Here is a 15019-nt window from a genome sequence, read left to right as displayed (position 1 = left end):
CTATTGGTGAAGAGCATTTATACACAATTACTCTGCACACTGCTCTCACAACCGTTGTCGGCTGTGAGAGCAAATGTTTTTTTTAGAAAAAATGCGAAATGGGATAATTTCCAACGGCACACCTGACTATATCTCGCGGAACACCAGTGTGCCGCGGCACAGTGGTTGAAAAACACTGGTCGAAGCTATATCTGGGAGAACTGTAAAGGTCTATACAGAGAACCAAAGCCTGTGTATGCTTCTTTGTGCAACAACCATCACAACTTATGACTGACTCAAGACGGAGCCACAATAAACACTTAAATATGTTTTCATGAAGGAAAAACTCCTACAAAATCCGTAATCCATACAAAAAAAAAAAAAAAGAGGGACGACTTGTTCAAGCAATAATAAAATATCAAGAAAAAAAGGACTCGGCAGCTACCTGGCATGAACAGAACTTAATTTACTGTATTTTTCCAGACAATTAATCACACTTTCAGTAGCTTGGCTTATATTTAGAAGCAACTAGCATATCAAAATACACTGGTCTATCCTATCTGGGACCACTAGATGTCACTGTATGACAACAGAAAGCTGCTACAAAGAAAAACCTCCATTATCACACAACAAGAAAAATGTTGCTACACAGCAGATTTTAAAGTGAAAAATATAAAATATGCAGCAGAACAAGGCAACAGAGGACCACAAAGAGTTCAAGGTGTCAGAGATGAATGAGGGATGGAAGAAAAGCAGAGAAACTTACTGCGATGAAGAAAACAAAGAATCGTGGGCTGAAGGCGGGACAGTCAGAACTGGAGGAAGTCATTTACAGATTATCATGTAGTTTTCAACTATTTAGACTGAATTTTATAAACTGATGTCATTTATAGTCCAAAATATATTGTAATTTCTTGCTTTTTACTTTCTTGTTTTATCCAGTTCAGGGACTCAAAGGGCCGAAGCCTGGAATGTTGGGTTTTTTTTTTTTTTTTATGTGTGTGTGTGTGGTTGACTCGAGCCAAGAAATGAGTCCCCTCCCCAGTTCCATCCCTCCCACCTCCTCCTCCTCCCAGATACCCAGCTTTTGGTCCCGCATCTAATGTTTTCATTGGGAAACTGGACGCAACCAAGTCAGGGAGGGACGGATTAGAGAGCAAGAGAGCGAGCAAGAAACGGGAGGCAGAGATTCTTCTCGGCTTCTTCGTCTTGTTTTGGATTAAAGAAGAATCTTTGGAAGCCATAAATCTTCCAGATCCTTTTCCCTTTCGAGCGTGTGTGTGTGCGCACTTCATTCTTCAGCTGCCAGCCTCTCACCAGGTCTCGCCATGATCCGACCCTCCTCCTCCTCATCCTCAGTTGGACTCCTCCTTCTTTTGATTGGCTACACTGCTGCAGGTAATGGATGAAGATGGGAGGTCAGAGGTCAGAGAGGAAGAGAGGGTGGATACACAGGATCAGACTGGAGGAGATAAAGCAAGTAGAACTATAAGACAATGTCCATTATCACACTTTACATGGTGTATCCGATATTTAAGGGATGTGTTTGAAACAATAGAAGGGTGTGTGTGTGTGTGTGTGTGTGTGTGTGTGTGTGTGTGTGTGTGTGTGTGTGTGTGTGTGTGTGTGTGTGTGTGTGTGTGTGTGTGTGTGTGTGTGTGTGTGTGTGTGTGTGTGTGTGTGTGTGTAGCGTCTTGCCAGCACATCTGTTACTAATTTGACTGCAGCTCTGGCTACACTTAATCTAATGCACTGTCAGCACAGTTTCAAACAACCACCTCATCCGTCGTCTTCGTCCGCCCGCTTCCACAAACCAATGTTTTCAGCCGTGTTTACCAGCGCCGCTCCAAATCCAGCGGAAAACTCACACAAAACATGGCCCAGGCCCCCAGACTCGTCCCTCGAGTGTGAATTACACTGACTTCATACTACAAGAATGATGTCGACTGACTCAACACACACACACACACTGAACAGCTTGTTTTACCCAGTAAAGAGCAGAATGTTCTTGTTGCGTTGATGTTCTCGCTTTAAAAAAAAAAAAAAAAACCTTCATAAAGATTCACAAGATAAAAAAGATTGTAAAAGTCCAAAATGACAACAAAAAAAAGAAGTGAGTTTTGGCTTGAAGGAAATGTAATTGTCCTTTGTACAAACAAGTTTAACAGCAGGAAATAAAATCAAGGGAAATGTGCAAACGGTTAGATTTTTTTTGTTGTTTTTGTTGGTGAAGAGGAAATAGTTGAAGGGAGTGCAGTTTATTTGATCCATGGATGGACTGAGTGTCGGAAAAATATTGGTTCAGTTTCGTTTGTGGTAAAGTCGTTCATTAATCGTGCCACGTAAACTTCAGTAGGATGAGATTGGGTCAGGAGAGGTGGTGAACTCCTGCTCGGAGTGCATGTTAATGATACAGTACGTAGGGTTGCTTCGCCTCAGACAAGGCAGCAGGGAGAAAATGGCCAAGGCAGCACAATCGGACGACATTACCATTTCAGCATGTGAAGGAGGAGAAGAACTCTTTGGTGTTTTAGTTTCCAAAAGAACCCAACAAGCTTGATCGACCTTGTTGACAAATCCATTTCTGATAGTGACGGGTGAAGCTGGATGTGGATTCATGTTCCAACCTCACAAACATTAAATATCACAGTGCAAAGCATGATATTCCTGGTCTGATGGCTTTATTCAGTGGTTAATCTGTCATTCGAGAAGAATTCAATGAGACTGACAAAAGTGAATGCAGGTAATCCAACATCCGCACTGAAACAGTTAAAGATGAGACGATACAGAAATGAAAGGCATGAGAAGTCGAGGTGAACTGAACTCATTTCAGAAGGGTCATTTTTGAAGTAGTGGAGTCCATGATTAACAGCTTTGAAAGGGAGCTGGTGCATTTTCACCAAAGACAATTTGTCTTCAGAAGTGTTTTTTTTTTTTTTTTTAAGGAATCCTTTGAAAGTGGCTGAAGTGTTTTCTTGAAAACTAAAGACGTCAGTTGAAATCAGCAGTCCGCCAGAGATGTACAGAAAGTTATTGGAAGCAGTTGAAGTTCCTGTAACAGAAGTACAAAAAAAAAAGCCAATTGATGTAGATGCATTGAATATAAGTGAGGTGTCCCTTGATTTAAAAAAAAAAAAAAAAAAAAATCTATGTTGGCTTTAGGGAGTTACTTGATTGAAAGCAGATCAGCTGGAACCCAGATGTCTGCAGATGTCTGTGCATGCTGGGAAGCATGAAGCTGAAAAGTTTAAAGTGAGAGAACAATCGTCAAAAAAACATATGAGCCACTGGTTGAGTTTGTTTGATGGGTTGATGTTTTCCCAAAATGACACGTCGATAACGAAATGTTGCCCGATGATAAATGTTGAATGCACTTCTCAGTAAGCTAAAAATGATTCATTTTATTATAATTCTAAATTATTCTTTTGAAATATCATGAATTAATCATGTGCTATGTGGTTTTTATTTATAGCAAAACTATACATGCAAGTTTGAGGTAATGCAAACAAAAATCTTGATACTGAAAGTACATTTCTCAACTTTAATTGTCTTTGTAGCCAATAAACAAGATATTAACACTGAGCTGGTCACAATCTGATGGTAAACTTAAGAAAACCTTGGACCACTGTTCAGAGCTTGGTTAGATTAAAAAACAAAAAAGACCATTATGAGTAAGAATCGGCTACATTCAAATTACAGAGTAATCTAAACTATGTATGATACTTTGTCAGGATTTTGTACCAAAGATCTGTGAGAAGAAACTCTCAGCTTGAGAGTTGAGACTTTAACACGTCAACTGAATAATGTATTATAGGAAAAAAATGGCTTGTTAAAAATAACATGAGTATTTAATCATTCTTCATATCAATAAATAAACATAATTCCTTTGGTGTTAACATATGCAAATGTATCTATTAATTTAGGACTGGATTGATTGTGAATGATTTATCAAAAAGCCACAGATTAATGAGAAATTTGTATAAGCTTCATTGAAACTTTATTTTATTGAATGGGAAAATCCTTGGTTGTCAGCTTGCAGGAGAAAACCGGTCCATGAGAGGGACCAATGCAACACCATGACATTACCCAGTGTCTAACTGGGTAAACTGTAATAATTGAATAAACATAATTACTACCGCCGATTCTGTCACACTGTTTCCTGTAACATTAGCTTGTATAATAACAAATACAAACAATTGGGCTTCGTTTACACAACAATGTTTCAAGTGAAAATGTTTTTTTTTTTCTTGTTTTTTTTCTTTTCAGAATGGTTTCCTGTTTCCAGAGCAGCGTTTTGAATAAATGATGTTGGTTTACACAAAAATATTGTAGTCGGCACGTCGAGCCACTCGTTGGCTAGGACATTCGTATTGACAGAGGAAGAAGTTGGATTGTGAATCAACACTGAAACTATAGAACTGGGAGTCACGCCATTGTTGTTGTTGTCGATCTGCTCCTGCAGAGGCAGTAGTAGTGTTTCAAAAAAGTTCAATTTCCCCCCGTTTCCATGGAGGCAATATGCATAATGCACATGTTGCTACGGCAATTGATTGGTAATATTTCATGCAGCCCGATAGTTGTTGTGATGACATGGAGGCGCAGCGGTGTCGTCAACATGTTTCCAGCCTCTAAACAGTCGCAGTCTTTCGTTCTCCGGTGTGCAAACATGCACGTTGCCAATCTTATTGGCAGGAGACCGAGCTGAGTGCCAGGATGTGCTTGCTGTGCACCGATCACACTGATCCTGTCGGCTTGCCAGAGCTCGGTCCGTATCAACCATGCTGTTGTGCACTGACGCTCTGACCCGCACTGACTCCCGCTCTCATTTCCAGAGGCAGAGATTGTGTAAACTGCACGCACGCTCACGCCCGGTCGTTCACCTCCGTCCCCGGGTGGAAGAGGTCAGCTGACTCATCGGATCTGTGCTTGCTTGATCCCATGGTGTGTTTCACTTTTTGGTTGGAGGCTTGATGATGCGATTCTGATTCGTGAAGCTCTCGGACCGGCGTGCCACAAAAAGCCCACAAACAAGAACAAAGGCCTCCTGGCTTAATCAGTCCACCATGATCAAACATCCACAGCCAGTTGGTGACTTTGCATCATTAATCCTGCTTGTTGCAAACCCCTCAGACATGGCTTCGCTCTGGCACATTCGACCGTCGGCTTTCTGGAAGCAACCTCCTCCCCTCTCTTCCCTGATCCCTCTGAGTGTTGTTGTGAAATGTGGCAATTAAGGCGGTGGGGGTGGTGCAGGCCTCTCTTATAAATCCACATTCAATTCTGGGGTTTGAGACCTGACGTTTGGGGAAATCTTCATGCTTTTCGCAGACTTCTGACAATTCATCTATTAATGTCAAGTCTCGGCAGGTTTTCCAAACCTGAGTAAACTCAACAAGTGATGCAGGAAATATCTGTACACTCCTCTTAGAATGAAGGTGTTGAATATATGGGCTTGGGGCCAAAACTGTCCTCCACAGGGTCCAATCCAACCCACAGGATGAGTTTGTAAAAGTGTAAGAAAAAACCCCAATAAAGAAACATACTCACGAGAAGTTTCATTAAATTTAACTGCCGTTACTAATTTATGAAGCAAGGATTTTGGTGTTTTAATGCAAGAAGTGGAAGTAGCACAGCAGTGAGACTCCAGCTGAGAGATCAGCGGTGCAGCAGTGAAAAGATCCCCCAGTAATTGTGAAGTATCAGCGGCACCATCAGAGACGCACTGTGAAGGTTGGTTTGTAAAAATATGCATGCTGAAGGCTGCAAAATGCTGCGGAAAGCCGACTGTGAGCCTCTGGAGGTTCAAACGTATAAAAATGGGCACAATCTTGGTATTGAAAGCTGATCTACTGAGAATTGAGTCGGAGAGATGCTCAAAATAAAAATCTATGTTCAGTTTAGAGCTTATGGGTTGATGGATATTGGCCCGGTTTCCCAGATTGTGACAAACACTGGGAGGACTTTATATTAACCAATTAATGTGTAACACACAATGTAATTTATCGTGTGTGAAAACATTCATGTTGTTCATATGTTGTCTAAACTGGTGTGGCATCAGTTATTATGATGGGAGGCTTTTCCTCACTTGTACTTGTCGACTTTACTAAAAGATATTTTCTATTTTGTGTATCAAACTCTGTCTTTGTGACGGATCTTCGTCCACATTGAAAGTCTGATGTGTGTACCTTCCATCCATCGATCCGTACGATCTTCCTCTCTCCTGGCCTGTTCTTCCTCCTTGTCCTGAACCCGGCGCTCCTCCGGGCCACCATAATGGACTCCTTGAACCGTTTCCAAAAGGATATTGTGGTAAAATGAAGGCGGTTCGATGCCGAGGCACGGGAGGACAGTGTGCAGAATGAGATGTGAACATTATTCCCGCTGGCGCAGCGTCAAGGTTTGTTGGTGAGGCGCAAAGTGACTTGTTAGCATGGACACTGTTTGCAGCGCCCAGCCTCTATTTTGACTTCTCTCCGTAGGCACACACTGACGGTGCAATCACAAAGTGGAGTGACCTTACTTTTGGCTCGCTATATGTTACTGCAGCCCCATTAGAGCAATTAATCATCGCATCATTAGTGGACTTGCATAGTGTCTTTAGTTATCTGCATAATCAGTGCATGGAAATTGCCTTTCATGCATCCTCGCATCGCAATCGAATCGCCTCCTGATGCATCGTTTCCTGTAGGACGCGAGACAAATGCACCATGATCAAACTGAAATGGTTTTCTCAAATTTTTTAATAAACCCAGACTACCAACCCAACAGCCTTTCAATCATATACGGTATATTTAAATTGCAGAATAAGAATGAGTTAGACTGAAACCTGAACTCTTTGAACTTGATATTGAGTACATTGTTGTGTTTACTGGACTTCATTTGCATACATCTATTCGCAAAGGTCTTTTATATATTAATAATCAAATGGGGAATTTCCCTACAGCAGAAATTGTATTCGGGAGAACCATATAGACAACAGGAAGCATCACCCTCCTGATGCCACTCAAAATAACTGTTAAGTCTTTATATTTAGTCTGATAATGCCACAACAATTGCACTCATGGTTTTTGCTTATCCAGCTTATTTTAGAATTTCATCTTGTCTCCACTATACTTGCAATGAAATCAGTCATTCAAAGTTTTATGCTCCATTAATTCAGTTTTTACATGATTTCTACACAAATGCAAAAACTCTACAATCCATTTTGAAAGTTAGAAAATGATTACCAGGTTAGGGGAAAAGTATCCATAAACACAAATCCCTATTTTTGGAAAATAAAAGGGGAATAACAGAATATATTTCCACACCTTTTTCCTGTGCATCTGGTGAAAAGAGCAGCTGTGGACTGGGAGTCACAGGCCTTTTGTTCTCAGGTGAATCGTTTCCACCAGCTCGTCCTTTTTTTCTCCCAACATGCACAGAAAAACGTCTCGGAGAGGATAAGAAACTGTAATGTGGGCAGGTGTGCGATTGAGGGAATGGTTGTAAAAAAAAAAAACTAGAATTGTTGCACAATACAAAACATGTTAGAAAGCAATGGGAAGTTACCAGCTTATGCTGGCTATAAAACTTCAAATGAGTGCCAAAGCATTTTCCCCAAGGAATAAACCCCGAAGTCTATCCTTGTTTGGTCCCTGGCAAGATGCCCCGAGGAACGATCCTGACACTGCTGTCTCTCCAGAGCGCCAACCCAACAATACTTCAGTCCTGCCGAAGCTCGTCCTCGAGCTCCCCGAACGCTCCAGCCGCTGCCAGCAGTCAGTCAATGGATGAGACGATCGCTCATTTATAAAGTATAAGTACCGTCAGGAGGAGTATGGCCCGCCGCCACTAAGAAGGTGTTAGAAAATGGGAGCCGGGCCCCGCCAGTAAGCGGCGGGCTTCCTCTCAAATCTGCAGGCTTCAAAGAGAAACGGATAATTGGAAGCATGAGTTTGAGGAGGAAGCGGCAGGAACAATGCACGCAGCCCTCCCGCGGATTTACACCGGCGTCGAATGGGTTTATACCCATTTCAGAGCTTACATGAGAGAGGAAGAGCTCTCTACTGTTGCTGTAGCGAGAAAAGTCATGTAATCTCCATCCAATTTAGCTTCATTAGTATAGCATCGACTCAGCGCGGTCGTCTGAGGATAGTTTATGAAGTGTGGCGAAGAGGAACCAAACGATTTCAACACAACCGACTTCTAACAGGAAGCATCTGAGCTGCACACTCGAGACCCGTTCACACAACAACGTCTTCAAGTGAGAAGGAAAAACTTTCCTTTTTGTTTTTGGTGGATCTGTTTACACAACAACGGCGCTCGGAGCCACTGAAAACACAACTTTCTGAACACAATTAGTTTGCCTCCAGGGTGACGTGACCTCCAGCCCATGTTCTCCTGGGACGTGGTTTCATAGCTGACGACGTACCTGTCGTGACAGTCCAACTTAGTTGTCTGTCCATACGGATGTCCTCGTACTCGACATTGTTAATATTTTCAACGGACATCAACGCAAAACTTTGCTGAAAGAAAGACAAATATGATGCATTTTCACATGTAACGTAATCCCGTTATTTATAATTTTACTTAATTTATTATCTATCTATCTATCTATCTATCTATCTATCTCCTCTTTGTCATAATTTTGCTGTTTTGTTCTTTAGCATTTCGGTGCCGTTTGTTTCAGTTCTTAGTTCCTGTAGACTTGTTCTTACATCGTTAACTCATTCAGTCATCTTTTATTTAAGTGTAGATCAACTTTGGTTACTCCTGCTGTCAATAAGACACTATTGCTGTCACATATTGTTTAATTGTCAAGCTTGTGATATAGAAACATTTTAAATACCTTTTGTAAGAAGCTCATATTCATTATTTCCAGTAATAAAAACGGTGTTTTCAGGACCGGAGCCTGACCTGCAGCCTCGGGCGGTGCATTCAAGCTCCTGTCAAGAGCACACAAATCTTCATGAGCGCCTGGATGTAGTAGAGAAGGTAATGACTCCGAACCCTCTCTCGCAGTCAGCCGTTCCTCTGCAGTTAACTCCATTATTAAAGGCTTCTCCATCTCAGGCTGCCCCCCAAAAAAAATCATTCAAATGTCACTTTAAGGAGAAGCAATGGACAATGTTGTTGATTCTCGCTGTCTCACATCCATGTAGTATGAAAACAAAGTATATTTTCCCAATAAGTGTCCAAAACTTGAACCGTCCCCTCCTTTGACAGACTAACTCTGACCTTACCTCACGAGCAGTTTTGGGCAGCTGTTTTATTCATACAATTGTATAATTCATGAGTGATGATTCCATTATTCATACAACAACTTATTAATGTATTATTCATATGTCAACCGTGCACACATGCCTTGTGTCTCCTGCAGAAAGTGGAGGACACAGTGGAGAAGTTGGAGATTGAGCTCGCTTCTCTTCTGAATGCCATGGAGTCTCCAGAGTGGCGCCCCCTGTTGGAGGGAGTGGGAAAGCCAACCGTGGACATCCTGGAGGATCCAGAGAAGAGCGGCCTCTGATCCTGCATTGCCCCAGTCAAACCTTCAAATCTTTTATAGGAAATATTTGCTATATCAAAACGTGTTTATAATAAAAGGAGAGGCAGCTTTTTGCACAGAGCAAAGCATCTCTGCATTATTTACTCAAACTGAGCCTGTGGAGGCTTTGTCTTGTTTCCAGTCTAAGACTCAGTCTTAGATTCTCCCTGCAGTCAGCAGCTCATGTTTACACTGTTTTAAGTGCTACTACCTTATAAAATGTGTTGTTTAAAAATAATAATAATAAAAAAAACTTAGGTATGACAGAAGAGATGAATGAGATAGAAGAATAAACATCCTAAAAACAAACTACCATCGTAAGGTTTCACATAACGTTTTATTTTGGCAATGTCATTATTATTACCGCAGTTAGGTTGGAGGAAACGGGAAGACTGCTCTCCACTGAAAAAAGACACACGCAGATGAGAGATTTACTGGAAGGAGATTTATTTCTTTATCAAAGCAGTCAAAGCAGCATGTTTGTTTCTTTTTCTTTTCAACACACAGAGCGTTTTCCAGTTGGTACAGTAACGAGGCTTTTTTTTCCACCGATTCCCTGTAAAAATCCGGCAGCATGAGAGAAGTAGGATCACGAGGAAGGATCAAAAACAAAGTGGCGATGGATCGTTTGTTTTCCAAGGAGAATAACGAAGAGCGTTGCTCAGAAAACGGCCGAGTAAAAGACATGCTGGTTGTTGGTCAAGCACAAGCACAATCCCTTTTTTGTTTTTTTCTTTATAGCTTTTTGTTTTGTTTTTTTTCCCCCATAAACATCTAACAGCATCCAGAACATTAAAACACATAGAGAAACATGTCAGGAAGGTTGTGCAAGCACGGTCCAATCAGGAATGATCACCAAAGTCACAGATTAGCACTGTAAGAGAAGCTACACTTAAACTAACTCAATTATCATCCAATTACAAGTGATTAACATGTAATTACACACTCCTCCGATGCTGTGACAACTGCTTCAATGAGGTTGAGAAGTAACCAATGCTTTCTTTTTCACAAACACATTAAATTTTATTGTATCATTGCTAATAATCATACTTTTTTTTTTTTTTTAAATAACACAGCATTAAGGACAGAACTTGCCCCAGATCCAAATATCCTTCCTCTGCTGCCTTAACAATAATGCAAGACTTAATCCACTCATTCACCACGGTACGAGCCTGTTACACTGAGAACGAAGCGTTTTTAAGACAACCTACAGGATGCCGAGAAGGTACTGCATATCACCAAAAAAAATAGATGCCATGCCGTCCATTTAACATTGGGATTATACCGTTTGTACAATTTCAAAGTTCACAAAATAAAAACTGTCCGGGAAGAGTCGCGCAGGCCGATCGTACCCTGACTTTGGACTGCGTGGATCGTCAGGTGAGAGTCGAGGTATGCAATCACCGGAAAGCTTGTGCATGCACGAATCAGCCGGTAAGGCTCAAGCTCCAGGCTTTGGCAAAAAAAACAGGCTTATACTGGAAATGTACATGCAGGAAATAAAAACAAAAGACTAGAAATTCATTGGATATGTTGGCAGATTTGGATTTAACTTAAGCTTCTTAATCTAATCATGTATACAGTTCAAAGAAATAGTTACACTTTGTGGGAAATACATATATTTGCTTTTTTTTTTTTAGGAAGAGATGAAAGCAGTAAATCTGCAGGTAGAGCAGACAGGCATTATTTTAACAGTTCAAAAACTTCACTAACTTTAAATACTGAAGTTTTAAATCTAATATTTGGAATTTTAATAAAATAAGATGAACCACATATTTAGGAAATTGCTACAAGTCAATAGAAAAGGTTTCACTTGGTAGAGGCTGGTGTCAAACAACAAGATAACTCAAAACCCTACTGAAGGTAAAGCTTGTGTAGGATTCTTAAATATGAACATTAAAAAAGCTTCATGAGCGCCATTAAATTGCCGTGGCTCTGACATTCCTGAATGCTTGCAACCCAACGAAGAGCAGCGAACACTGAAAAAGGCCTTGTTGACATAATTACACAGCTTCCATAATAACTTGCTGTCTGTTTATATCTTTATTACAATACCTACGACATCAACTGGAAAAATTTATTTTTTCTAAAAACTCCCATCAAGCTGACTCATTAAAAAAAATAAAAATAAAATAGCACGGCTGCAAATGTCCAACAGATGTTCAATATTTTTACAATAAAATAAGCTGCTCTGTAATTCTTCTGGCTTGGCTTGAGATCTCATCAGTAACATCAGAAAGTAGAAGATATGTCTAATAACTCCTGACATCCTGCCAAGTCAACGATACTTTCAGATGTCCTCAGTTACAGCTGCGACTGGGCAAAATGATGGCTGTAATGACTATCTTCACACAGCCGACTGGAAAACGTGATCTCATTTGCAGTCGGAAGAATAATGAAGTTGTTCTGAAACCATCATTTTGACTTAATTGGATGAAGTTATTAGGATGTAAAACCAGCTTGCTGTACAACGCAGCCTCACTGCACCATCAGGTTATGTGCCCAGCGAAATAGTAATCTACCAGCTGAGCCGTCAAAACGGATAGTGACCACCACGAAGCCCAAAGTCAAATCGTTATGACAGCGCAGGAGGAGAATTTCATCTTTTGTGTATTTTCTGGATGATTTCCTGAAAGCAACACCCTTTTCATCACGCAGTAACTCATTTCCATCATCGCCTCTGAGAGCGATTAGTCTCCATCTGAACTCTGAAGGTTGCCTTGTAACAGACAGTTTTCCTCGAAAACTTGGAGAAAACCTTTTGGCACCTGTGGCTTCATTAATCTCCTTCGAGAAAGAAGATCGAATCAAGACGGAGCCTGTGTAAACAGTGTCAATAATATATCATATAATACATATAATACTGACGGATGCTGTCTTCATTGTGGGAGAAAACATAAATAATGAAGTATGATGAGGTGCATCTTCTGTATGTTGGCACACAAAAACCACTTATTTTATATAAACACCAATTATACTCACAATAGCGTCTTTTAAACAGGTTTTGTGCCTTTTGTGAGACTGAGAGAAAAGATTTTCAAACCTCTGAAAGAACTTCAGTTGGTCAAATGATTGAACGCTTTCTGCGGCCTCATCATAGCAGTGGGCTGTTTGAGGACAGAAGCTCCGATGAGCATTCAGACTACAAGCATGTTTGTTATATTAACTGCAGGGCGACATACAGTAACCTAGCAAAGCCACTAAATATATCTAATAATAACTGAAGCGGTTTTACAGCAAATCTTTATTGACAATCAACCTGAACACAACTGGCTTATATTGAGTTTTCGACAACGTTGGCTTAGCTTCATTGCTATTGCTAATCACCTTCTAGCTTTAGCACAGCAGTTTTTGTTTGACTCTTCCTAAAACAGCAAGTAGGTGTATTTCCCAAGATGTTGCTTACTTTGGGGTTCCCCCATTACCTGAAATAGATTTACATAATCAAATAATGGTTGTACAAATTACATTGGCAGGGGGGGGCTTGACTATTTTATACAGGAAAAAAGAGACATACATTCATACACTCACAAGTTTCTTAGAAATGGTTATGCAAATGGTAGAAAAGCTTTGGCATATTTTGCCTACAAGTTGTGCCCGCACACTTGGGAAGAAGAGGCGAATGAAGCGGCGGGCGGCTTCACGCGGCTCTTCCTGAAGTTTACGCGTCGACTTCGCAGTTCCACATAAAACTGTGGTGAGTTTAATTACCTACACCGTATGTTATTTACACTGTTTGTCCTTGTGTTAGGCCTTAGGGTTTGTTTTCTTAAAGGTGGTCTTTTGCTACATATTCCCGGGAGTTCAGGGCTGAGAGTTCATGGTGCCACCTCACCTCGAGTGTTCCGCGATCACTGCCACAGTCACATTAATGCACAGTCCCCCCCTCCAACCGAGCTCTACGGGAGGGATGGCCTTCGTACTAAACAAGCACTTATCCAGATGATGAAACAAATAGAGCTCTCTAATAGATTCTTAAATATGATTGGTATTAATCCCCCACAGCTCAGGTTGGGATTGCTCTTTGAGTCGGAGCTAAAACACTGCGTCCTTGTCGCCATTACCCACAGTGACGAGCGTAACCTTTCTCTCTGATTGCCGTAGTGATTCTCCATAAATTAGAGTACCTTATCATCCCCAAAGAGGAAAAAAAAAAAAAAAAGAAAAAGGCTGGGTAAACATTTAAATACCGATGTTGAGACCTATAATGCATCCATGGCAACTCTGTGATTGACGAATACTGATTACCATTGACAGGCACGTCTTTTAACGCGGATACGAAACCGATCATGGCCGGTCCGAAGCGGGAAAACCTCAACGCTGACTGTGAAATATGCTCAGGAAAGGTGTTGGAGCAGGATGAAGAGCTATTGTTCTGAAATGGGGCACGCGGTAGATGAGAGGGGCTGAACGGAAGAGTGAACTGAAGATACAGGCAATAACACAAACTGAGTGCCTTCGCAGCACGTTGAATAATTCAGCTGTCCCCCGTCAGATTTGGAAACGAGGGAGAAAAAGGGAGGCGCCTCCGCCAAAAAGCCCACTATCCCCCGCAACACTGTGTACTGCTATTACCGGGGATGTCATCATGCTCGTGGAGCTTTTTTTTTTTAATTTTCTCCTGCGTACCAACGGCGATTCCTAGTCAGGGATACCTTAAATTTCATGCTATACTGTAACATTGCATAGAAGTTAGAGCTTACTCTAGGGTAGAGGGGTACAGTAGGCAGGGACTCTCTGCTCCATTCATGCCTTACCAGAAGGATGCTACAGGAAACGAGGGAAGAAAAAAAAAACGAGGCGGGGGTTGGTGAGAGCTGTTTTTGGGTCGTGCTGTGCGTCTTAAGTCGCTCCGCTGTGCGTTTCCTCCGCTGCAGGCGACCACAAAGGACGGAGGTGTGAATGTATCTTATTGGCATGGCACAAACACTGCAGCGGGTCGGAGGGGGAGAGAGAGAGAGAGAGAGAGAGGGAGAGGGCGAGAGAGAGAGACCTGCCATCGTCACTGTGAGGGCGATGGTGTCGCTAGCAGCTTCCGGGGGAGGAGCAGACCGATCCGCACATGCTTAGTTTGGAGGAGGGCTCTGGCTCTGGTTCCGGTTCTGGTGCCGGCACAGTCGCTTCTTCGTCGGTGGCCCCCGTTTCCGTTTCGCCGTCTCCGTCTCCGTCTCCGTCTCCACTGGCGTCGTCGCCCCCGGCCTCGGACTGACCCTCGTCCTGACGCCTTTTCAACCTGGGACAGATGGACAAGCATCCTTACAACACAGATACAGTGTTTGACTATTAATGCACTTTGTCACATCTACGATTTCCTGTTTCAGAAAAGTTGGGATGTTGCAGGGATTGCAGCTCAACACAAATACATTACTATTAAATGAAAGTACACACTGTTTCTTCATTCCATAATTTCTTTCATTTACTAGCAGAGTGATTTAACTCCTGATCGTGACTTCCCAGCCTTTCATTCACCTTTCTCCTCTCATCATTTAACCAATTTGTCTTCTTTATGATGTCTGG

General features: G+C 41.7%; 2 protein-coding genes across 2 annotated transcripts in view; one reads left to right on the top strand and one right to left on the bottom strand.

Annotated features, from left to right (window-relative positions):
- The first annotated feature begins 1104 nt into the window (after positions 1-1104).
- Positions 1105-9588, top strand: LOC308138149 (placenta-specific protein 9-like). The gene is made up of 3 exons (XM_080507136.1): positions 1105-1377; positions 8861-8952; positions 9338-9588. Exons 1-3 carry the CDS (start codon positions 1308-1310, stop codon positions 9482-9484), a joined length of 309 nt encoding a protein of 102 aa, XP_080363262.1. The 5' UTR covers positions 1105-1307; the 3' UTR covers positions 9485-9588.
- A 360-nt stretch (positions 9589-9948) lies between these two features.
- The window catches only part of stk32c (serine/threonine kinase 32C), a gene marked incomplete at its 5' end in the record, with an annotated part of 98711 nt that continues 93640 nt past the window's right edge, over positions 9949-15019 (bottom strand). Inside the window, one exon of the mRNA XM_080507807.1 lies at positions 9949-14735. Within this exon, the coding sequence (XP_080363933.1) occupies positions 14528-14735 (208 nt within the window). The 3' untranslated portion in view covers positions 9949-14527. The remainder of the gene's footprint in view (positions 14736-15019) is intronic.

The sequence above is a fragment of the Blennius ocellaris genome (genome assembly GCF_963422515.1).
Source record: "Blennius ocellaris genome assembly, chromosome: 13".
Classification (NCBI taxonomy): Eukaryota; Metazoa; Chordata; class Actinopteri; order Blenniiformes; family Blenniidae; genus Blennius; species Blennius ocellaris.
This window is presented reverse-complemented; position numbering and strand designations above follow the sequence as displayed.

Excerpts from the sequence above, each read along its gene's own strand:
- LOC308138149 (XM_080507136.1), top strand. The coding sequence starts at position 1,308 with ATGATCCGACCCTCCTCCTCCTCATCCTCAGTTGGACTCCTCCTTCTT. Across the intron at positions 1,378-8,860 it reads GATTGGCTACACTGCTGCAG|GACCGGAGCCTGACCTGCAG; the intron begins GTAATGGATGAA and ends CGGTGTTTTCAG. Across the intron at positions 8,953-9,337 it reads GCCTGGATGTAGTAGAGAAG|AAAGTGGAGGACACAGTGGA; the intron begins GTAATGACTCCG and ends TGTCTCCTGCAG.